The following is a 25,129-nucleotide window of genomic DNA, read 5'->3' on the forward strand; positions in this document are numbered from 1 at the left end:
ATCACGGTTACACTAAATGTATTTGTACTGAAAGTTAGACAGTTATAAACAGGTGGCTATGGAGTGTTGCGTATATAATATTATATACAACAAAGTTTGCCCCAATTCATTGGGACATTTATACAACAGCATACAACTCTAACACTTGTTGGCGCAGAGTAACTTTAGAAACACCCGGTGTAAGTCTGGGACACGTTCAGCTCTACAACTACAACGCCGGTGACCAAGTCGTAAGCCCCCCGCACGCTCGTCCTGTCGTTTGAATCAGACTGAAGGTTTTAATATCGCGTTTGGCGCAGATTATGAATGCATTTATCGGTCTTTCAGCTCACCTCCGCAGTTTTACAGACGACGCACGCATTTAAACGCGCATTTGTCAACAGGGAACAGTTCGCAAAAGTCCATAAAGTCTCCCCCTCCCCCCCACTCAATTGTACCTTTCCCCTTCCAAATATCTCACTATACACCCTCAACCCACCCTCTCTATCTACCCCCCCCCCCTAAAAAAGCCCAACTCCTCTAACATTCTAAGAGCTTCGGACCCTGGACCAAGACCTTCATATAAACGATGCTACAGCCAGAGCCACTTGACCCGGCAGACGCGGCCGGCCACTATTGTACCATCTATTTTTATGCCCCATTCAACATAACCGAGCTTTAAAAAACGGGCATTAACTTAGGGGCCTGTCTCAGGTGGGGAGGGGTGGAGAGGTCAAACTAAAAATCCCAACAGGGTCTCTCTCTCTCTCTCTCTCTCTCTCTCTCTCTCTCTCTCTCTCTCTCTCTCTCTCTCTCGCCCCCCCCCCCCCCCCCCCCAGCTCTTACCCTGACTTTTATGTATGCCCGGAAGATCCACAGATCTAGGTTGAAAGGCAAACAGAGCTATCGAGTTTTCGAACGCAAAATGAACACAAGAGCAATGAGCTCAGTGGAAGGCTGGACGCGGGCCTGAGGAGCGTGGTATTCGTGAGAAGTGGGGATGCTCTTCCATATTGCAAAGTCTCATTTTTACATCTCACTGACAGCTTTTAAAAAATCTTCTCACAACAGACGCTTTAGTAATGAATTTTCGTTAAAAAAAGACAGAACACCCAACGCAAGAAATGTTCCCCTTTTGGATCAATGTGTGTGTTACGCACAGAGAGAGGGGGAGGGAGGGAGGGAGGGAGAGAGAGAGAGAGAGAGAGAGAGAGAGAGAGAGAGAGAGAGAGAGAGAGAGAGAGAGAGAGAGAGAGAGAGAGAGAGAGAGAGTCAGTCAGTCAGTCTTGAGTCTTGAGAGAGGAAGGGGTGAAAAGCGACTGGTCACCTGTCAGTAGTGTTTATTATAGAACAATGCCCAGATATTACACACAGGGTGGTCTACATGAACTCAACGCGCGCTGTTGCGGAGTTACGCCACACGGCGTTGCTCTGTCGCGCCGCGCGGCGGAGCGAAAGTCATAATATATCGGCCGAACCACGCGGCGTGCGACATGGCGCTGAAATTCAATGTAACAGAGGACTTCTCTACATGCGTCAGTACGCCGAGCGAGAACGCGCCAGGCTGGGGAATCCTTGGAACAGGAACCAGCGAAACATTGTATCAGTTGGTCAGAAAGAAAAAAAGTTTAACGCCAGTAGCAATGACCTCGACGTACTCTCACAACTAGATACTGATGGCCAGATGGGGTCTAGCGCCAAAATCAGCGCACTCTTAATTAATCGAGGAGATCAGCGAAATCAGCAAAGTCTCAACATAAAGAAGACCATCAAGTTCATGACTGACTGGCAGAGAAACTACAAAGACAAAGAGTCATGAGAACTAGCATGAAGTATAAATACCCTATGCAGTCAGTATTCAAATAGAAACCAAAGCGCCAATGAGTACAAAAGAAAAAAGCTCTACTCTGGATCTGGAACATTGTAATCTCTCTTCTTTCTATTCTTTTTCTTTAAAACATAGACCCCTGCATACTTGAGTAAATATATGTCCTAAAAAATATTATTAAAGGAAGGAGTAGAATCCAAACAAAACACGTTCCAAGGATGCCCCGTAAAAGAGCTGCCAATACCATAACAAGATACTTGTTTTCGGACGCATGGTTAAGGAGCCCTTTGAGATAAAACTGTCGGGACCGATTTTTTTTTAAAACTGTGATAAAATCTGCCAGAGCACGAAGAGAGAAGCAATTTGCCAGTAACGATGGTTCTACTAAGAAAAAAAACTATTCAACCAGAATTTAAAGTTAAGTGTTACAGAATAAGCGACAATTACTTTGGCGAAATCTGACTATGCAATGATGAAGATTAATTTAGTATCGCTGTGTATAGAATAATAATAGAAATAATGATAGAAAAATGGTTTTAAATAAGACAATTCAAACAGTATTTGTCTTTTTTTTTCTTCTTAAGTTCACAAAGCTTGCCCAGACTACGTTTATATAGGACGCACAGCAAACAGACTAATGATAAGTGAACCTCGCAACTACATTTGTATACAATATAGGATGGTGAAAGTAATGCTCTTAGATATGAAGCTATGTTGTATAGATCGACGGAAAAAAACCGTCTGACCCAGCCGGCTGACGCATTAGAGAAGCGCTCCCTCTACATTCGGCGTTATAGCATGCAATGGAGAAGGGAAAAGGTAGATGGTGGTAGGCGAAAATCAAAAGATGGCGTTACCGGCAGCAGGGTGTGCAGAGTGGGCCACCTGATCGCCGCTGCCGGCGGTGACGGACTCGCGAGAAATGCGCCGCTGCCGAGCAGGGGCAGCAGAACCAAAGGAGGTGTCCCCTAGCGAGGCGCGCGAGCGGCTACGCTGTCGGGGCTGGTACATGCGCGTCTGAATGTCGCCGACGGACGGGGTTCGTGAACGTCGGCGAGCTACACTGCTGGCCACAGTGCTGTTGAAAATCTCGCCGATGGAGTGTGAGCGTCGTGGACGTGGTACACCAGCAGCGTAGACCATCTCGCTGATGGACATGGAGCGGCTGCGGCGGCGAGCTTTGGCGCGCCACGGCTGGTATGTGAGTGGGTTTGATGACGTGGTAGAGGTAGAACGCGGACGAGAAGAGCCAGACTCTAGCGTGCCGATTGAGGTCTGCGACACGCGGCGGCGGGCGGGTAAACCGTCGCTGCTGCCGACGACTCCATCTTGTGGGAGGCGCGAAAAGGGCGGGTTGGAGAGCGTGGGCGTGTAGCCGTCGTCGAAGGACACTGCGCGGTTTCGACGTCTGTGATTCAAGTCGGACGTGTCGAAAGAAGAGGACGGGTCTACAGAGCTGTCTGTCAAATGGACTGGATCGTCGTCCGGCCCACCGCCGCTGTCGTTGTGGTCGCGGGCGGGACCAAACACGTTCCGATGACCCACGTTGAAGTGGGCAGGAGCAGAGGTATTCAGTTCTTGAATCGGACTCTCGAAACTCGAGTCTTCCTCCTGTGACCGATGAAGAGCAGCAGAATCAAGAGGTGGGGATTCCATGTCTTGAATATTTCCTGACTGACCGACACCCGCCTCCCCATACGAGCCACCACTTCCGCCAGGAAGTAAAGGGACTTTGGGAGGTGACACCGACGGCCTCGATCGGGGTCTTGAGGTCAAATCTCTTCTCGCTCTAGGCTCCCAAGTTTTGCTTCTCGGCGTTTCCTTCGCGGCAGGTTCTTCATCTTCTGCGTTCCAGCTTCTGTCCTGTTTTTCTGCATCTGAGTTACTTGCAAACCCATGTGTTTCCTGTGGCTCCTGTCTGCTGCTTGGAAAATCATTACCCATTTCACTAGCAGTCTTAAATGTACTCACTTTCGTCGCGTCTCTGCTAGACGAGGCAACACTTTGAAGACTCTCCTCCTCTGCTATTCTCGAGAGTACATCATTTACACGATCGTCCATTGGCAACAGGTCGTCAAAATGATCCAACTCGAGTGGTTTGATCGGTTCCGTAAATGTTGATAAGGGCTTACGGCGCTCTAAGGAATCTGACTTTTTAGTGTAATGCGCTCTTCTTGGTTGAGATTCGGAAAAGTGAGGAGAATAATCTGGTGTTCTAGAAGGTGCGCCATCAGGTGCTATGGGACTTTCTTTAGTATCTTGATCGACATCCTCTTCTTTGCCCAGCTGATGGTCTTCCGCTTCGATGAAATACAGATCTTTGGGCTGCTTTTCCTGATCTTTTGCCAGCTTCTTTATTTTCCGCTTTTCTCCTTCATCATAAAAATCCCTCCCTTTTTTGTTGTCCTCCTTCGTTTTCTCCAATGGAGCCTTATTTTTTGACTTGTCTTTCTTTTGAGACACATCAGAACTCCTACCGCCCACACAACTAAGCCTGCTCAGGAAACCTTTCTTTGGGGATAAAGGTGGTGAATCATCATCTTCTTCAGGCTTCTCTTGCTCGAGCTGAACTTCAATGGGATTTTCCGCCAACAATGGCCCCAAATCAGTTTTCACATTAGCCTCTGAGGGTGCATGAGGTATGTCTTCACTCCGATGTCGTCTCGTGCCTCGCTTGATTTGAGCATGATCAGGTTTTCTCTCTTCACTCTTGCGCCGGGTTTTCCCCTCCATTCTGTCATCTTGGTCATCATCATTGTCTTCATCTCTGTATCTCCGACGATCTCTGCGTCTGTCATCACCACTTGATTTCTTGTGATCTCTCTCTATAGACTCATCTTCCTCTTCAGGTCTATCGTTAGTTTTACCCCTTCGTCGTCTTCTTTCACCTGCATCATGCCGTCTGTCATCATCTGGTTCTGATCTTTGTCTATCATCTCTATCTGGTTCTGATCGTCTGGCATCTCTTTCCGGATCTAATCTTCGACTATCATCTCTATCCGGTTCTGATCTGTGTCTATCATCTTTATCTCGCCCTGATCTTCGTCTATTATCTTTATCTGGATCGGATCTTCGCCTATCATCTTTATCTGGATCTGATCTCCGTCTATCATCTCTTCCCGATTCTGATCTTTGACTATCATCTCTATCCGGTTCTGATCTGTGTCTATTATCTTTATCTCGCCCTGATCTTCTTCTATCATCTTTATCTGGATCTGATCTTCGCCTTTCCTCTTTATTCCTCCTTCTCCTTCTGTCGTCCTCACGAGTTGACTTATCATAATCTCTCCTCTCATCCTGATCCTCTTCCAAAAATGAGTCATCATCATCATGTCTACGTCTCCTGTCACCTTCACGCCGTCGGTCTGCGTCACGGTAACGTCTACTGTCCTTTTCGTCACGCCTATGCCTTCGTTCGTCTTCACGAGACAAGTCCTCTTCATCACGCGAAAATTCATCATCATGCCTACGCCTTCTGTCATCGTCATGACTACGTCTTTTGCCATGATCATGTGGTGCATCGTCAGCGTCATGTCTACCACTACTGTTATGCTTGTGTCTTCTGTCACTTTCACGAGGTGCTCGGACATCAGTTTCATCATTCTCGACTGATAAGTCTTTGGAATTATGTTCTTGTCTATTTTCGTTTTCGGGCAGAGCGTAACCATCGTTCCTTCTCCCCTTGTGGTCTCCACGCCATGAAGGTGAGTTTTCTCCATCAGTTCCTCTGTCATAACTCCTCTCCTCTCTGTCATCCTTATGGTCCCCTCTACTGCCATAACGACCACGGTCCCGACCACCTTCAAATTCTCCTTGTTTCTCCATCTCCATGTCTGGGCGCTCCACACTGACATTCTTCTCCGAGCTGTGTCTGCCATCAACGTCAATCCTACCTTCAGACTTTAGGTTGAGATCTTTCTCTGCATTCATCTTAGCTGCTTCAGGCGCTTGATGAGATCCATGCCTAAAATTACTGTCATCTTGAAGCGGTACTACTGGTTCGTACACGTCCTCAACGTCACCACTCTCTTTGCCAACCGACTCATGCCGTCTGTTTGGCATATCTGTCTCACTCTTTGCAGCCTGAGGGACAGATTCAGAAGGAACGCTGTCATCAGGCATGAAGGTTTCTGTTTTCACAGGCGATAGCTCTGCACCAGACACACTTGTTTTCGTGGGGCTGTGGTCTGACCGTCGTAGACTGCCCCTTTCACTGGAGCGAGAGCGCAAACTTTCCATAGACTTGCTCATCAGAGGGTGAATGAAGTAGAACGGCTCTCCGGTCAGAGGGTCAATCTGGGGTTTTGGAGGAATGTGCTCTGGAGAGTTGTCGAACACTCTGCTGCTACTGTGGGATCTTCTAGAGTGAGTCGAGCTGGCAAGAGATACATTGGATCGTCTCAGGTAGTCGGTGAGACTGTCTCCTAATCTGCTCACCTTCAGAAGACCGTCATCTTTCTTGGGCATTTTAGATTTGTCTTTGCCGATGGCCCCGTACAAATTGGCTCTCCTCTTGTCACTCTCATCACGTGGGGCGATGGCTCCGCCCCGGCGCCGACTCAGGCGCGGGGAGCTTTGGACATCAGGATCCAAGCGAGGGGCTCGGAGGTGAGAGTCAGGAGACGTCATCTCTAACACTTCAATCTTCCCTGGTGAAAATGAACTGTCGACAGAAAGGGAAGGGGGGTCATCGATGTTGGTGCTGTAGGAGGTTCTGTGCCCAGTGTCTGATCCATCTGACCTTGCAGGCCTCTTCTGACGACTTCTACGATCAGCTCTGCTTCGACGAACGTAAGGTCTTTTTTCGTCTGCTTGAGAATCTACAACAGAGCCCTCCTCCTTTAGATCAGTCTCATTCAAGTCCTGGTACCCAGATTGTGACAGCTCTGCATTCGGTACCTGTCCTGGACTGTACTTATCATATTCATCAGCACTTCTTTCAACAGTCCTTCCTCTGCCTGGATTATCAGATTTTCTCTTCCAACTTCTGTTGCTGCTCCTTCTGTTGTCTTTTTCATCAAGATCATTGCGTCTTAAATCTTCTCTGTTACCTTGTTCTTTGCTCCCAGTAAAATCATCATGATTTTGTTTCCTATCAGAGTCATAAGGTTTCCTCCGTTCTTTGTCTGTCCCATCATTCTGTCGTCTGTTCTTGTCCTCCTCATTTAGTCTTCTATCAGAATCTCTTTGGTTGTCTCTGTCTCTGACATTGCTATGTCTGTCTCTTCTCTTCCCGCCACTCCATCTTCCATTTTCATCACCCCCACCTCTCCAGTGGTCATCTACACCCTCCCTGTCAAAGTCTTTTCTGTCATGTCTTCCAGCGTGCTTCCTCTTTCCCCAAGAGCCCCTCCTATCCTCATCTCGTTCAGAGTTTTCTTGATCCATTTCATTTTCTCCATCACTCTCATCACCTGACCTTTTCCGTCTTCTTCCAGAAGCTTCTCTGATATCTCTATCCTTCCTGTTTCTTTTCTCCTTATCATCATCATCATCATCATCATCATCCCTCTTCCGTCTATCCCCGTCATCATGACTCCTCCTATCCCGACCGCCACCATCACGCCTTCCTCTATCACCCCGATCTCCATCCTCTCGGCCACTCCTGTCTCCTCTCTCGTCTCTTCTGTCCTTTTCATCTCTACCACGTCTGTTGTCTCCTTTTGTCCCTCCTGATTCTCTTCTCCGACCAGACTCACCGTCAATCAACTCATTGTCACTATCTTTGATCTCCGACTCTCTCCTTCCAACAGTCTCATAATCAACCTGTTCATCTGGAGCCTCTGTGTGTCCGATCATCCGATCGGGATCAAAACCCAAGTTCCTGTTATTAACCAGTTCACTATCTCGAACCTCTGAATCTCTGTTCATTTGGTTAGGATCCAAACCCACTTTGCTACAATCACCCAACTCCTCTCCACCCATTGTATGTCTGTTCATCTGGTCAGGATACAAGTGCACTTTGTCAGTCAAAGGCTTCTTTCCATGAGATTCCAAGTCAGATACGACAAGCGTGTCCCTCTTGGCAACCTGACTGGAACGTGGATGGTTGTCACTCATACGTTCATCAATGTCACCAGCCGACGGTGCAAAAGCATGCAATCCTTCCTCATTTTTCTCTGTGAAAATGTTCTCATCTTTATATATTTTGTCAGCGTCTCCCGACTCCTCCATGTGAACTTTGTCAAGGTCTCGATGGGGCCTTTCATTGGCATCCTTTTCAATGTCTTCTACACTGGGGTCCTCATTTACATACACTGCATCAATATCAGTTTCTTGCATTTTATGAACAACTCCCCGGTCCTCTTTAATTTCCACAGGGGAAGCAATGGCCGAAGGGTCAGACAGTCCATTGTCAACGGGAACTGTGCCTGAATTAACAGCAACACGACCAATACGCCGGACTTGTGAAGGACTTTCCCTATGGTCCTCGGAGTGTTGAGTTTCGGCCTTGACACTGTCAGTGGTCTCATTCTGCCCAATTTCTTCTGCTTGCCTCTGACCTTTGCGCTTGTCTCTTCGCTGCTTGGGCACCCATCTCTTCTTCGGAGTTCCATCTTCTGATGCCGTCACCTCACTCACGCCAGTTGTATTTGAGTCTTGTCTTTTTACCTTTGCAGCTCTGAGGGCAATTCGTGATTCCTCAGCGTGCTTCTGGCGACCCTCAGAGTCAGAGATGCTGGGGACATCAGTTGTTTCAGGAAGGGGCGGCAAGGCCTCTGAGCTGACTGAAGGAGTAACTCCAGGAGCTGGTTTGAACACACTCCTGGCACTAGAGAGTTCCATCATTTCATTGTGCTTCATCAAGTGGTACTGGTCCAGCACTTTCACTTTGCCCTCTCTCCCTGGACTCCCCGGGGCTCTGCTGATGTCGTCAACGTCAGTTTCCTTGGAGGCGCTATTGACAACAACGGGAGCAGCCACCCTCTTGTGTCTCTTGTTCCTGTGGTGAGGTCCCAGTGACGAAGTTCTGGACAGAGGAAAATTCTCAGGTTCATCATCACTCGACTCTACTAGGCCCTCCTGAGACTTGGCCACTATCATGGCTTTGGGTTGTCTTAGTGGCATAATGTCCAGTAAAGTCTCTTCTGATTTTCCCAATTTCTGAGGGTAGGTCTTAAACGGACTCTCCTGAGACTTGTTCGCCCTTCCTATTTTTGGTGAACTAGTTCCAATAGGACCTTCATCCAGACTTAGCTGCGATACCTCTTTATGTTTTATTGAACCTGACTCATTCAGGTCCTCTGACTCATCACCTTCATCCTCTTTACCACGACATTCAGTATCTTGCCCGACTCTATTAAGATCTCCTCCAACTTCCTTTATGTCTCGTCTCGCTTTTCCAGCCTTAGATTTTTTTGGGTCCACAAACAGTCTGCCCTTTCCCAAATCCCCATTGCCTTTCTCAGTTTTATTCACTTTCTCAAACTCTCTTCCAGTTCTCTCAGTATCTCTGCCCTGTTCTTTGACACCTTTCTTAGGCTTTTGCACATATTGAACAGCCTTTCCTAAATTTCCTTTGGGCTTCCCTTCGACTTTCAACTCTGCTGGATCAGCTGTATTTATATCCATATCAATGTCATCCACATTTGTGACAATTTTGTTTCGTTCAAACTCTGAAGGCTGCTTGCTTACTTCAGTTGCAGGTTTTGTCTGTCCTGGCATTTCAGCACACTCATTTTTTCTCTTACGCTTAGAATCAACAGACTGTTGATACTTTGGAGAAGTATGATCAAAAGTGCTGATTTCACTGCTTTCCACAAACTGGGCAGGAATTATATCACCAACATCTGTCACTTCACGCCCCCTGGACGACCCACTTTCTTTGTTACTATGATTCTTGGTGTTGATTCTACAGTCAGGTATCCCTTCTGTGAGGCCACGTGTCAAATCCCTGGCATCATCTCTGTCCTGCAGACTGTAATTGTCAGCATCATCGGCAAAAGGCAAGTCATCAACACAAGTCTCTTTTCTTCGTACATCACTAGAGCCTGTTTCTCCACTCAAATCATCAATGCAAGTTGTTTTACGGGGGACCTCACCAATCTTCACCCCTTGGTTCTCTTTTGAAAAAGACATTTCAGCTGCAGAAGCATCCACTTTTGGTCGAGAAGCTGCAGTAAATTCTTCTTTCTGCTCCTCTTTGACAGCCTTTGGCAGTTCTCTTTTCCTTTCTGTCATGGTAGAGGAAGGTGTTTCACATGGCAATTCTACTTCAGGCTTCTGCTCAAATGTCTTACCAATGCCAGTTGCATTCTCCTCTACGTCCAAAGGCTTTTCTACTTCATTAAACTTCATGAGCTTCTCAGTTGAAGCTGAGGGAGGACAAACTATGATCTCAGGGGCGTGCATTACAACATTATGCATTACGATATCAGAAGGCCCAACCAACTCAGGAGGAGACTCTACACCATGGCTCTCTGTGTCCGACTCACTACCGCCAGAGCCCTTTCCAAGACTTTCCGCAAACTCTCGGAGCTCATCGTCAGAACTGCTCATGTCCTCAACCTCCAATGGTTTTAGTTCAGGTTCCAAGGGTTTTGGTTTATGTTCCAAGGGTTTGCTCATCTTTTTATCTTGATCATCCCTCCCAGAAATCTCCCGCAAATTCATTTCTCCCGTTACTCTTTTCACTGCTGCTTCTTGGGACTCGGTCTCCTCTTCATCAGGTGACGACAACTCAAACTGTTCCTTTCGTACCACCACCCTCTCCTCTGACCTGTCCACAAATCTCAACACTTCCTTGACCACAGGAGAAGTCAAGCTTACATGAGAAGCTAAGGCCTCAAACTCTTCCTCGTTGATAACAGCAGGAGCTGCAGCCCCAACAAAATCATCCAAATCCAAATCATCCCGAGAGCTCTGATCTGACTTGGAAGAGATGAGCACATCATCCTCAGCACTGATAAGCAGCTGCTCGAAGCTGTCATCCGCCTCCTCCAATATGGCCTCCATCTCTTCCATTTCCTCTGCCGTGCCGTCAAACTCCTCCTTCACCGGCGAAAGAGGTGGACGAGATTGCTTCACTTTACGTCTGCTCCCCCCGCTGCTCTTTTTCTTCGCTTTGGTGTACTTCCCCACTGCTATCGGCGGAAGCGGGGGTGGAGGCAAATTTTGCCTCCCAACCGACTTCTTTGTTGTCGGGACAGAAGCGCCAGCAGACACATCAGAAGGTGACGAAAGGCTACTTGTGTTACTTCCTTCATTGCTATATTGAACTAACCAACTGTCATCTTCATCATCTTCGTCATCAGCAAATTTAATGTCATCATAATCCTCTGGGAGCTTTGAGTGCTCACTGGCACGTTTGGCCAACAGCTTGCCTTCTTCATCTTCATCATCATCTTCATCAACAAATTTAATGTCATCATCTTTGGGGAGATTTGGGCCTTCACTGGGAACGGGCGGGCTCCGAAAAAGATACCCGACAGGTTGAGAAGCCGAGCTGGCCTCACTTGGATGTGTAATGGTGTATCTGAAAGCATTGGAGGGTCTACTTCCTCCAGAGGTCTCATCGCCAGCACAGGTAGATGAACCAGAATGCACAGAAGCAGTACTGCCCGGCCCTGAGGCACTACCTCCAGGACCCATGGGTCTCCGGTTTTCAGAACTGTGAACATTCTTTGGAACTCCATCTTCACCATCCATAACAGCCACTGGCTGCTCTGCCACTGTTTTTTCGTTTGGCTCATTTTTTTTCAGCTGAATTACTCCTTTCTGATTTGGCTCAAGTGTTATTTTTTGGTTTGGCTCAAGATTTAAATTTTGATTTGGCTCAAATGCTGCAATTTGGTTTGGCTCAAATGCTGCATTTTGGTTTGACTTTAGAGAATGAATTAGGCTGGGTTCCATTGCTGGGATTTGATTGGGTTCTACGGTAGGTACTTTCATTGCCACAGGAACTTGTTCCTGAGCTACACAACCAGCTGGCAGGCGTGGCGACTTATTCCCTGGTTCAATACAAACAGGAAGGCTTGAAGTTGATGCCTGTTCCTGTTCACAGCACTGTGACTGTGTAGGTCTCCCAATTTGGTCTGTCGATTTAGGTTGAACCCGTCGGTGAGACTGTTTAGGAATCTGGTTCTCCTTGTCCTCAATGCCAACACCAGCAGCCGCTGGAAGATTCGAATCTTCCTTTCCTGGCCTCTTCCCTCTACGAACTCTTCTCCTTCGTACTTTTTTCTGAACTTTCACTGGCTGCACAAAAGTCTCCTGCTCCAACAAAACATCAGGAGAGCCAGCAGGGTGGCCTGCCATCTGCAGGTGCTGAACAGTGGGGTTCGTCACGGCCGCGTAGATCTCCTCAATGCCTCCCCCTCTGTTCATCTCAGCCTTGACCCTTCTCTTCACTGTGGACTGCACCGAGAACTTGACCCGCATCACGCCACCCTCCGCCTCACCATGATACAGCTGAATCGGATTTAACTGAATGGTGACGTAACCACCGTCTTCCGGCGTTGAGGCCCCGACTTCGCGCCACTCGGTTTGACCCGCGTAAACCCCCGCCGCCCCATCTGGATTCAACACCCTCTCATTGGCTGGATCTGGATCGAGACTAGAGTGAAATCCCCCCGGATCTAGATTATATCCCCTTTCAGATGGGAAATATGGTCTGCTAAAGTTTATATTATTTTCTTCTTCTTCTTCTTCATCTTCCTCCTCTTCAGCACTACCATTGCTTCTCTGAGCGTTTTCCTTCTGTAATCTATGGTATGCCCTGATCAGAGCCTGGTTTACAAGGAAGTCTCTATAGTCACATAATATCTGGCTACCCATTGTTTGTTGCTGCGGTTGGTTAGAGGAAAAAGAGTGCTGTTTATTTACAGGGGGTGGAACCCCCGTCAGTGTCTGCTGCCCCTTACCCTGCCGAACGACGGACAGGGCATCGCTAATGACAGTCCGCACCACCTTGTCAGCTAGCCTGGCCAGTGAGTCCTCTTCATGAGGCCCTATGGTCACCAACAACAGAGACACTTGTCAGACAGTAAGGACACTTTTCAATATGCCACTATGTTAAGTGCAAAGTGAAGTTTTTGTTCAATATTAGTTGCTCTTTTTGTTATAAGTTTTTCTTTTTTTTAAAGTTATTTTAAGGTATAAAATGATATTAGAGAAAAAATAATTCATTCCTTTATAAAAACCAAGGAAAAGTTTTTCAGAAAAACTAAACATAAAACATCAATCCAATGCTCTCTTTAAATAAAAATACAAACAGAAAAAAACAACTGCAATAACTATATATATGATATTTCAAATTCTAGGCACAGATAAGGCTATTTTTGTAACACTGAAGCTTCAACCATGGAACCACAATCATCTGCTCTCACAGTCAGTTATTACTCACTAATACTACATATCAGCCTGAAGCTAAAGCATCCATGCCACAATAAATACACACAGCAATTGATATGGACACAGCTCGCAGACAGACATAATGCACAAAACAATGCAAATCAATCTTGCATATAAACATTCTAAAATAAAAATAAATTTAAAAAAACAAAAAGGTTACGTGCCAAATTAAGAAAATGGAAGAGAATGTGGAAATGAGAGGCAAATTAAAGAAAACAATACAAAAGAACAGAAAGATCTGCCAAACAATCAATAACAAACATTTTTGTTAATAGAAAATCCATCAGACTTTATAACAGACCCCTGACATCACACACAAAAAGGCACCGGAGGAGTCACGCTACAAGTGTTAAAAAAGAAGAGGTGATTCATTTTTATGAAAAGGCTTGAGTGTTATCAAACTGTTCTGTTACAACATGACTAGAGTTAAAAAAAGAAAATGCAAACCAATGCAACCAGACAAAAGACCTTGACCCTCCGAAACACAAAATGAAACATGTCAAAGCAGAGAAAGCTTAGCAGGAATCAAAGGGGAACAGAGGCACACAGAGGAAGTAACTGAGTCCAAATTTCTTTTTTTTTTATTTCCTTACTCTTTATTATTTTAAAACAATATAATCTTTATGGCCAGTTCTGCAGCAGGTAAAACCAAAATAATATCACCAAAAAAATTCAAAAGAAAAGGAAAACGATGGCAAAAAGAAAACAAAACCAGGATGAGACGATCAGAGGCAAAGACCATAACGGAACATGAATGGGAACAAGCAAAGCCTATCTTGCACCATTTCATACAATTAGAAAGAAATACGGTGCCAAATCAAAACAAAAGCATCCTGGATAACTTTAGCTAGAAACTTTCCAAATACAGTATAGAGTGAGGATGTCAGAGCATCCTGCCCACTAGAGCAGGGGAGGGGAGCGATTGAGGTGTAGCGGCAGGCGGGTGGGTGAAATGCCTACCTTGTGAGGACTGGGAGGTCCTGCTAGTGTCTAGATAACCATTGGAGGACTCCTCAGGCTGCCTGGCCTCCTCTACAGAAAGCAATAACATAAACACAATGGGGGGGAATCTCCATGCAGTTAACAGAAAAAGTGAAGCACATCAATAAGACACTGCAGGGACGGGCATGACTTTAGAAAAATCCAGAGATTTTCTATCAGAAAAGAGCACTTCAAATAAAACAATGAGGAGCAATAATAAGGGGTTCCATCACGGAATGAAACATGATATGCATACAAGTAACAAAATTGTATATGTTGTTTGTTTTGCTTTTTTCCCCCCTAAATTTATAACGAACGTTCTGGGAAAATAGAAACTTAAAATTCTGGAAACATTCTGAAAATGCCCATCCCTGCCACAGAGCTAACTGGGTGAAAGTTAGTCAAGTCATACAATTCAAGAGAGGGCACACAAAGATACACAATGTAAGACATGTAAAAAAACAAAAACATGCACACCCTGGTAGTAGTGTGCACATCATTACAAAAGAGTAACAAACATAAAAAAGAAGACGGGGAGGTAAGGACGATAGATGTTTGATAGGAAAGAAGGAGCAAACCACACCAGAGCACCCGCCAACCACCCACATATATAATATGTGAGAATTCTAAAAATGACTTCATCCAAAGAAAAGAGTTATTTTTCTACAGAAGAGACAGTAAGGCCCAATGTGAGAGCACATTTTTAGTGAAAAAATATTAGCTTTAGTGAAACACAATTAGGTCATACAAGTGCTGAAGATTAGAGGTGTTGCTTTTAGTTGTAGTAAGAGTTGTACAGCACTTGCAACACAATAAGGTCATACAAGTGCCTAGGATTAGAGGTGTTGCATGAAAGAACATTCACAAAAAAAGGAGGAGAAATAAGGACAACAGATGTTTGATAGGAAAGAAGGAGCAAAACAACACATCACCCCCCAACCACCCACGAAACAATATTAGTTAATGAACCTAGTGATAAAGAATTCACAGAACACTAAACATTCAGCTAGTGAATGGAACAATAACAAAGGGTGCAAACGTACAGGGGTCTCAAAAAGCACATATGACATGTATACAAATCTCAAACGCAAAGAAATACAGAACTCTATACCTACAAAATGCAACAAGATAGCATTAAGAACTTCCAACAGTTTCCACATCAGTTCCTAGAAATGCACAATCACAAGTCAAAACCAACATCACACAGAAGCTTGAAAAGACCACAAAAAAAACAACCACTTTACAGTTTCAGAAGCGGTGACATGGATGCCAAGCAAAATAGAACAATGAAACAAAAACTCAAGACCTTCAACAACAAAAAAAGAGTTAAGTATTAATGCACTGTCATTAAATGCTGTCCCTTACCTTCTGTGTCAGGCTGCTCAGGCTGTGAGGGAGGGGGAGGCTGCGGCACAGGTTCTTCTGATGGGGCCTCTTCCACCGACTCATTCACTGGCAGAAAAAGAATACAACATAACACCCCTTACAGCATTGCACTTTCTGGTTCTTTTTCTGTGTGTTTTGTTTCTCTTGCAAGCATTTCTTTCACGGATCTCGCTTTTTTAAATTATTCAACTATATTGTGGAGAAGGCTGCTGATGAATCTTGGACCAGGGCTAAATGAGCAGAAAGCTTAATAAGATCTTGAGGTTCATAAACCATCACTGTGGAAAAGAGCAGGGTTACATTTCACTGGGGTTTTAAAAAATCAGCTTACCAAATAATGAGCATCCCAAAATTTCCCTTCTCGAATGTTATTTGACTCTTTATTTTTGGTATGCTGGCAGATAAAGTAGACTCAATGTATCATTTTCTGAAGTGAACAAAAGGAATGAAATCAGTAAATATAGATATACCTAATCTTACTTGCTTACCCCTTCAATGCCGCAGGTAAATAGGCTCCTGTGGCGGGGAAAATCCCATGAACCAAGGCTGCTCAGGGGTGAACCTACTCTACCTCCCATAACTTTTTTATTTATGAATATTTCCTCATCAATTTCTGCATGTACATTCTACATTGAATCACATTTATATTGATCTAATTTGGGGGGAATTTCATTGAGAGATAGATGGAGAAAAGTTTGAGTTAGAAACGTGATGCCAACAACACCACCATCAAACAACATAATCAACACACATCCAAGTAATGATAAACTGAGACCTAAAAAACGGGAAATACATGTTGTTTGAGTGTTTGTAGGAAAAGAAGAAGTGACAAGAGGCTTTTCCTACCTTATACAACGCTCGCACAATCCATATATATATACATGTAAGCCCATCTGTGTTTACTGCCAGGAAATTATTTTTGTGGTAGATTTTCTTCTAGCTAAAATCTGAATCTGACGCTTCCAAAGGGGGGGAAAATGGAGGTAAACATAAATGTAAGGTACCCCAATAATAATTACAGGATTTTAATAGTAACTTTCCTTATAATTGGTATCAAAACAACCACTTCTACGGGCCATAGGCACAGCGCTACACGGTTCAGGCCCGTAAATCTACGGATGCGGCAGCAAAGAGGTTAAAATTATGGTATCAGCATAATGTTGATAATCTTTTCTTCCAATGTCACATTCGCTACCATGAACAAGAAACAAATTCATGGACCATACATCCCACAAAGATTTGACTACCATTCAGAAGATCCTCCAATATTCCACATATCTTTCCCTTTAAAAGTGGTCAGTTTCCTAACATTGTGCAGTTTTATAGCATTCAGACTTCAGGTCTCAATCCAAAAAAAGCCACACCCTACAAAATTTGGGCACAAACATCAGCTATCAAAGAGTCAGTTTGATCTGTTATGAATCCCTCCACAGACAGAAAAATCAAGAGTATAAAAAAACCCCACAAATTGGAATAACAAAAATATTACCTATCAGATGGCAAGATGTTAGTTAGTCCATAAATGGAACAAATATTGAACTAGAAAGCAAAACAAATTCACTGAAGAAATGTGGGCTAAGAGATCTCAAAATAACAGTCACTGACCTGGCTCGCCCTGTTCCTTCTTCTGAACCTCAGACTGATACTTCTCAATCTCTGCCTCAGACATGTTCTCAAAGGGGTTGGCAGCGTAGTATTGCCTGTAGACGACAGCGTTGTGCTGATGGTCCCGTTGAATAATGCCCTTGGAGGCAGCACCCATCACAATCAGCTGGTCACCAGCACCACTGAGCTGACCATCCTGGGGACGAAAAAAATTGAGGGATAAATATTTTGAACCTAGTCCAGTGGAGAGCAGTAAAAAGGTAAAACTTGGTCTGAACCAAGCCTAAGAGAGACAATGCAAATTTGGAGAGACATAACTAAATATATCAACAAATGAGAGAAGGTTTGTTTTGTAGCGCACTGAAAACCATGAAAGAGCAATAGCGCAAATGTGGACAAAAGTAGTCCAGAGAGAGAAAAGGAACTAAATCTGGAAATATACACAAATTAATTACCTGTGTACATAAAATCCTCTACAAAGGAACAGAACTCATTTAAAGCATGACCATGGTAAATGTAGACACACCATGAAATATAACACAATAACGTGTAAAGAACAGACCCAAATCAAAATTATATTCCCATTTCCTGACACCGGAACATATACTTGTTTTCAAGTGAAAACATACCAACAACAGTACACTAAATAATGTGATGCACATCTTAAATGATTCATTACACCCCTCATAAGTCATTCGTCCTAATCCATACTCAAAATTCAAAATGCATGAGATGTCTCTCATTTCCAATATCTGACCATACCTTTGACTTTTGGGCTTCATCCCACGAAATCCCCTCCAAAATCTTGGATTGTGGGCCCGCTGAAACCTTCTCTTCATAGTAGTCTTTCTTAATCTGAAGAATTGAGCGGAAAAAAAACACCTAAAAATCATACTGATTAAAAATGAAAAAAGAAAAAGCAAGCTTCAAAGCCAAAACATATTACAACCTAAAAAATACTGAACAATGGGTAACAGTCAGAGACTGTGTTAACAAAAGCTATGATGAGAAAGATAAAAGAGGAGAATAAACTAACAAAGTGCATATAACAACTGTTGAAACAAATTTGACAAATACAATTCGGAAAAGCCTTGCTCAAAAATGTCCAATTTCCAGAAAATATTAAAAAACGTCGTTAAAAAAAAAGCTGACATGAAGTTAGTCCATCCTTGTATCTAAGAATTATCAGACTGGAACTGGGAGTAAATTCACTCACACTCTTCTGCTTCTCCTTGAACTCCTTTGGATTGGCACCCTGCGGAGCAAACTGATTGGGGTTTTCTACCTTCTGAACTGAGCCGCCTGCTCTACCTGGAGATTCACCCCCTGGAACCCACTGAAAAAAAGGAGAAAAACAAAGGTCAAGACAGAAATTCACACGAAAAGACAAACATGAGCACAATGGTGAAAGAAATTCTTTTTTAAGTTAGCAAGAAAATTATGCTTTCATCTCTACATTTATATAACTGATCGTTTAAAAAGTCGAATAAGATCTTTATTTTGTAGGGGACACTTGTACTGGAACTTCAAGGTATTTAGTTTGTGATTCTAATCTTTCTTTCTTATCTACCAGCCCAACTTTGAGTCCATGCACTTCTGCTCATAGCCATAATGTAGATGATAATGTAACTATTTACAAAATTTGAAGATAAAAACTGCGGCATAAAATTCCTAAGATTAATAATACTTTCTATAAAGTAACGTTCAGCACAAAAGTTCAACAATAAAAGCTGAAAGACTGAAAGACTGCTCACCTTTGTGATCTTCTTCGGGGTGGTTGTACCAATTTCTTCCACTTCTGTTTTCTTATAAGTATTTGGAGTTGTCAGCCAGTTAGTTTTGTGAGCTTTCTTTTGCCTCTCCATGGCAGCTTTCAAGGGTGATCTATGCAAACAAATAGTATGACAAACTGTCACAGCAATACATTTTGTAGTTGACCTCACATTGAAAAACAAAAACAAAAAACAACCAACCACATTAATTTGTAAAGTAACTTCAAGGCTAATGAAACTTATGTGGCCAGTACGTTATCCTGGCTTGTAAAGTATCAAGATCACAATAAGGACATAATGATAGTCTGTCCCCAGTCATTAAACCCTCGCTGAAGAGAGAATATGAACAGTGTCTGGTCCAGGGACGACAACATTATCATCAAGTCTACCAGCCTAACCACTCCGTCAACATAAAGTAAAGTTGTTCCTGCATCCGATCCGGATATTGGGGATAGCCTCATTAGTAGGACAACTTCCAGGGCCTTCAGCATATTGTGGTAGGGTGGCCAGTTCCTTTCCACGCCCCCTTTACTTCCCCAACTCGAAGGAACCCATTACTGCTGGGTGGGCAGGAAGGGGGCGAAAAAAATCTGTGTCCCAACCGAGGCTCGAACCCAGACTTTCCGCTTCAGAGACGAGCTCACTAACCGCTCGGCCAATGCACCCTCTCCGTCAACAGTGTCACTATAATAATAATATACCTTAGATCTACATCTTTCCTAACATTTCAAAATAAAGTGGGGATCTTAAATAAGCCGATCAAAGAAAATATAATAATTCATAAAACACAATTTTGCAATTTTAAACTATGCAAATAAACCTGGCTTGTAGCATATTTTTATTAACTATATACTGAAACTTTAACGCATTGACGTATACTTTCTGTAAAGATAATTTAAAAACTCACGCATATTTTGAATGTTCATAGTCTCCATCATACACATAGGTGAAAGAGCTGGATGCAGGAGGAATTTCCACTTCACTGTTTGACCTGTCTTTTTTCTCAGATTTCACAACTGGCATCTTGTATACATAGCCCGTTCTGTAGCCCTGTAAATGGAAATTTAATCGTAATGTATTAAATCTTTCAAATCAATTTTTTTAAATTGTGTAAATAACAATGGTGCTCTATATGTATCAGACTTGGCTGACAGCAAAGGCAAAATGAATTACTATAATTAGGATGCCATCTCAAACTAGTGAGATCTGAGAAACTTTGTATTTCATCTAAAGAGACACATAGACATAAAGCACGACATGACATGCCACAAAAAAGAAGTTTAGAACAGCACATTTTCTATCTACTTCTAAAAAAACCTCCGGTAAAATGTCACCCATATGTTAACATTGAACAAATCTTGTTTAAGGTAATCAGTAATCAGTCTGCTGGAAAATTAATAAGCACTTCCCATCCTTATAAGAGAAGCAAGGAAGCTTGTGAAAAGCCACAGCACATTATGCAAAGGAGAGAAACACCACTTACTGAGTTGTCAAGAGTTCGCATGAGAGCTTCGAACTCAAGCTCTCCAATCTTCCACTTTCTGCCCGTGCTCTCTACTCCTCCACCACCCTGGTTTGCCACTCTGAAGGCTTGATCCCGTGCCTCCTGGCCGGGCAGAATGATGTTATCCAGACCTGCAGGCATGGCACTCACCTGGAAAGTAAAAGTTAGAAAGTAAAAAAGGATTCTAAATGCCATGGTAGGGCTTTTAAAGAAATCACGACAATATTGTTATGCTTATACAAGGAGCATTAGTGACGGATTAAACTGGTTGTCAAAATTCTGATTTTAAAAGTTGAAAATTTGATACTGGTTGAGCAAAGAAAGAAAGCAGCCCTTGAGAAAGATACTTAACACTTTTTTTCTCATTCCACAAAGATGAGAAACCTGCGTAAAAGCTGTGACACATTAGCATCCTATCCAGGGACTGACCTTAAATGCATTGCTTCAAACTGTGCAAGAAGAGATGAGACCCAGCTTAAAAACCTTTTTGAACCCTGAAAAAGGCTTTTCTACTGTTAATATACTGTCCAGAAGTTTTTTTTATCATTAACTTACACTTTAACAAGATTAACTCAGTTCTGAAAGACGTTAACTTGCAAGACAGGAAAATTGAGTCATCTTCTATCCTGGTCAATATGAAACTATGATTTTCTTCATTTCTTTTCTTAAATTAAACTGAATCTTGCCAGTTGCTGTTTAGGATTACACAGGACACCAGCTAAAAGCATTAAATAAACTGAACAAGACAGTATGTATGGCTTTTTTCATCTATGCAGACAGTCAATTTAGCTTAAGATGGTCTCAAGGTTGTCTTCATGCAGCTTCTTTCATGGCTAATTTTTCCTATGTTTGAAGCGCAGATTCTGTCACAGTGCTTGCATGTCAGTGACGTGGATCGAAGCTCTGTATTTCCGCTGTTTTCGTTTCATTGTCAACGCTTCTCAGCCTGGTTGTTTCTAAGGCTGCTTTCTAGCATTATAGTCCTTTCCTTTAAAATTTTCCTCCATGTTTTCCTGTCCTCAGCTATTTCTTCCCAGATGCTAACATCTACTCCAAGACAGACCAATGCCGTAAAAAAGGGACTGGATTCACAACTCAATGTCTCGAAATAAAAAAATCTTAAGATCTTTAGCAGTGTCTTTTCATTGTATATTGTCACAGAAAAGTAAACGTACCTGGGCTTCACATGCTGCCATCACATTGAAAACGAAATGGAAAGCTTCCTCAATGGTTTCACCACATACAGCTACACCATGGTTATGGAGAAACAAAATCTGCAAAAAAAGATACAGAGGAAAAGTATTAGCATATTGTTTCTGTATTGCACAAATAAGTCCTTCAAAAAGCTGCCTGTACCTTCATTAATATCACTTTTACAGGCAGAGACTAAAAAATGGTTCACTCTATAAACGGCTGTTCTTGAGGATGTGCTTTACAGTAGCATTAGTGGGTCTGTGGTATGCAACTGTACTGAGTGTCTATGAACATGTAAATAAGTGCAAACACACACTGGCTGGGAGTGGGGAGGAACTGAGAGGGAACTGCTGTTGATAAATAAAGATACAGAAGCTGAAAGGAATACATGAATGAAACACATCCATATGATCGTCTTCATAGTTTCTGACTTTACCTCAGCTTTCTGTTCCTTTTATCCCACGCCACTTTTTGTGTAAAGAGGCCCTGGGTGATTGGACAGCAAAGTTTGTGCAACATTCAAGCGACATAACTAACGATTGTTCAGCACTAGCATGTAAAAGACGAAGAACAAAATTACGTTTACAAAACATACATTTTTCAAGTTATACATCCAAACCAGAGTTTAATGCAGAGCCTTGGGTTTTTCTCATAAGTAGGAAAGTAACCTACCACATTTTCCCATTCAACTCATATATCACTTACTTTATTGTGGACACCTAAATTCCTGGACAGCTTTTCCTTCTCTTCAGCATCGACAAGGATTCCACGATATTCATGATAGCTGACGTTGCCACATATCAATGCCTCTTGAGACATTGGCAAGAACCCACATTTCATTGAAGAGACCTGTAGGGAGACAGAAAGAGAGCACAAATTATTATGGGCATGCCATGCACCAAAAAAAACAACAATGGCTTCTTTGAACTTTTTCGGACCTAAACCTTTCCTGTTCATAAGGTTAACTTCCTCACAATGTCTGCTATATATTCCTGCTAGGAACCCAGACACAAGCCACCAGAACTGGTATAAAAGAAACAAAAAGAAAGAAGAACAAGTTATTTAAAGTTCAGAATGAATCGCGAAAAACAATTAAGCTATGAAAATCAAAACCTACTGCATACAGCAAGAATTGTTAACTCCAAGTAAATAAGGAAGATAGCAGAAAACACCGCCTGAACTTAAAATGATTATGGTTCAATGTTAACAGTCTGGTAGACATTGGCACTGTGTTCTTATAGCATTTAATAGAAAGAACACTTTCATTCAGAGTCAAACATAACATAATAATAATACCCTACTATCAAAATCCAAAAACAAACACTCTTGAAAAACCGTACTCAATAAGAAAAGATAAAGACCAAAGGCAAAAAGAGATACAAAAAATTCTGCTGAATAAAGCTGAAGTACCCCAGGAGAGTTGGAATATCAAAAACCAGAAAATCAGGATAAAAATTGTTCATAACTTTTTCAAAACATTGTATATGTGAGAAAAGGAAAACCATAAGAAAACCAAAAAATAAGAAAAGCAATCTTCTGCCCTGTTTAGCTACAAAAGAATGAATGACATGTCATTAGAACACTTATCGCCTGGCTCAAAAACTGTGCTAACATAAACTTAATTGACTTCTGTAGCATTGTCAAAAGACATTGTTGTGCAAGGAGTACTGAAAATGGTTGTAATAGACAATCAACCTCAGCCAAGGTCCCTCAATAAACATTCTGAGGCTACATAGTGGATCAAAAAGCATTTCCTTGTGAGACATGAAGTCATTGAGTCATTCATGCCATGTCTTACTTATGCTCCTTTATTTAACCCTATCTGTACGCCTGGGGTCATTTTGTACCCCAGTGCTTGTATTCTTCACATTTTACAATACTTCTGGTGCGAAGATCTCTTTGAAACTTTCAGTATTTCTCAAAAAATCATTTTGACAGACAGCTATGAAAAGCGTACTGATCGGATTAACGAGTAAATGTCCTCTTTGTAAAGTGGGGGCACAGAGTTCCCCACGCCGTATGGAGTCGATAGTAAAATACGGCGTACAGATAGCTTAAGGAAACCATTGTTCAAATGATCAGATTGTGGCCTTTAGTTGAAATTAGATCCAAAACCCAGCTGTTGTCAACAGGGCTGTTAAATAAGCCTCTCATTCAACCCCATCGTCTGATAAATTTACAATATGAACCATGGCCACAACAAAATGGGCGTATATTCTTAATGGATCCATCATAACTTCATCAGATCAGATTTCTAAAAACTAAGTGCAACAAAATTTCTGCCATCAACTGAACAGTTAGTGAATCTAGACCCCCACCGGAGAGGATGGCCATCACTCGATAATGAAGTCAGTCTGTTAAGTCTGCAGTACCCGGTCAAATTTTCTGGCCTGATGCAATAACACAGATCTATCCACTCAGTTTAACGACATTTGAAATCAAGTATGACTTACTGCCACAGCAGCTGGTGTGTGAAGATGGATGATGCACTTGATGTCTGGTCTGGCTTGGTGGATGGCGGCATGGAGTGTGAAGCCAGCCTTGCTGATGCTAAACGGGGTGGAGCCCGGCTCAAAGATGTCTCCGTTGACGTCCACTTTCACCAGAGAGGAGGCTGTCACTTCTGAGTACAACATGCCAAACGGGTTCAGCAGGAAGTGCTCATTCTCGGAGCTCACTCGAGCCTGTATATGAAGATTACAAAAAGTATATATTGTATTATATTTCTGTGTATTGCAAGTGTTAAACAACAAATATATAAATGTTACATATATATATATATATGGGTATCTATGAGGCAGGCTGTATTGCCCAAGTCTGTCCCTGCCCAGAAGCATCCCAGCAGAAAGACAAGAGGGATTACAAAAACTATCTTCATGCCGAAATCAATTTCAACCTCGAATCTTTTGACAGTACAGCATAAAAGCCCAAAAATTACGCATATGGCACTGGCTTTAGAAAAACTGGCTGGCTGGCTGGCAGACATGAGAGAATCAGTCTATGAGAATCTCTATGTCAAAATGGACCAAACAATAGAGATGACAAACGGAAACTGATATATAAAAGAAAGAAATAACCAAAATACAACATAGTTGACCTTTAACCAAAAAAAACCCCAATTTTGTTTAATAGAAATATATTTTAAAAAATTTTTCCTCTGTATAATTATTTTCCCTTCACAGGCTCATACCAAATCAAAAAAGCAAACAAAAAAGGTACAAATTAAGTATACATATTTTTGGGGGGAGGGAGGGGGGTGGTTGGTTCCTTAACTCGGAAACAAAAAAAGAAAATACAGTACACATTTACAGGTTTTTATGCGTGCCCTTTTTTATTTTGAACAGCCTGTTAAAAAATCAAAAACCTCATGGGAACCGCTGCTAAGCCAGAGCAGTCTGATTTGCATCCACTTATGCAAACCCATGAAATAATTTCTGACAGGCATCTGACATCTGGAAACAGAGATAGAAATGAGAGGTGTGTGTGTGTGTGTGTGTGTGTGTGTGTGTGTGTGTGTGTGTGTGTGTG

At 42.8% G+C, this 25,129-nt stretch overlaps 1 protein-coding gene across 16 annotated transcripts in view; it reads right to left on the reverse strand.

The window, feature by feature from the left end:
• ADD (nervous system adducin) overlaps positions 1–25,129 on the reverse strand; it is a 79,218-nt gene that overhangs the window by 13,598 nt on the left and 40,491 nt on the right. For 5 of the 16 annotated variants that reach the window (XM_035968286.1, XM_035968288.1, XM_035968289.1 and 2 more), the window contains exons 5-14: positions 24,055–24,285; positions 22,307–22,450; positions 21,583–21,681; positions 20,387–20,557; positions 19,811–19,953; positions 18,886–19,015; positions 18,348–18,467; positions 17,894–17,986; positions 17,132–17,327; positions 15,506–15,592 (exon numbers count right to left, since the gene is read on the reverse strand). In XM_035968286.1, coding sequence (XP_035824179.1) covers positions 15,506–15,592; positions 17,132–17,327; positions 17,894–17,986; positions 18,348–18,467; positions 18,886–19,015; positions 19,811–19,953; positions 20,387–20,557; positions 21,583–21,681; positions 22,307–22,450; positions 24,055–24,285 — 1,414 coding nt within the window. The other 11 variants (XM_013079369.2, XM_013079374.2, XM_013079372.2 and 8 more) reach the window with 4 other exon arrangements.

Source organism: Aplysia californica, unplaced genomic scaffold (genome assembly GCF_000002075.1).
Source record: "Aplysia californica isolate F4 #8 unplaced genomic scaffold, AplCal3.0 scaffold00050, whole genome shotgun sequence".
NCBI lineage: Eukaryota > Metazoa > Mollusca > Gastropoda > Aplysiida > Aplysiidae > Aplysia > Aplysia californica.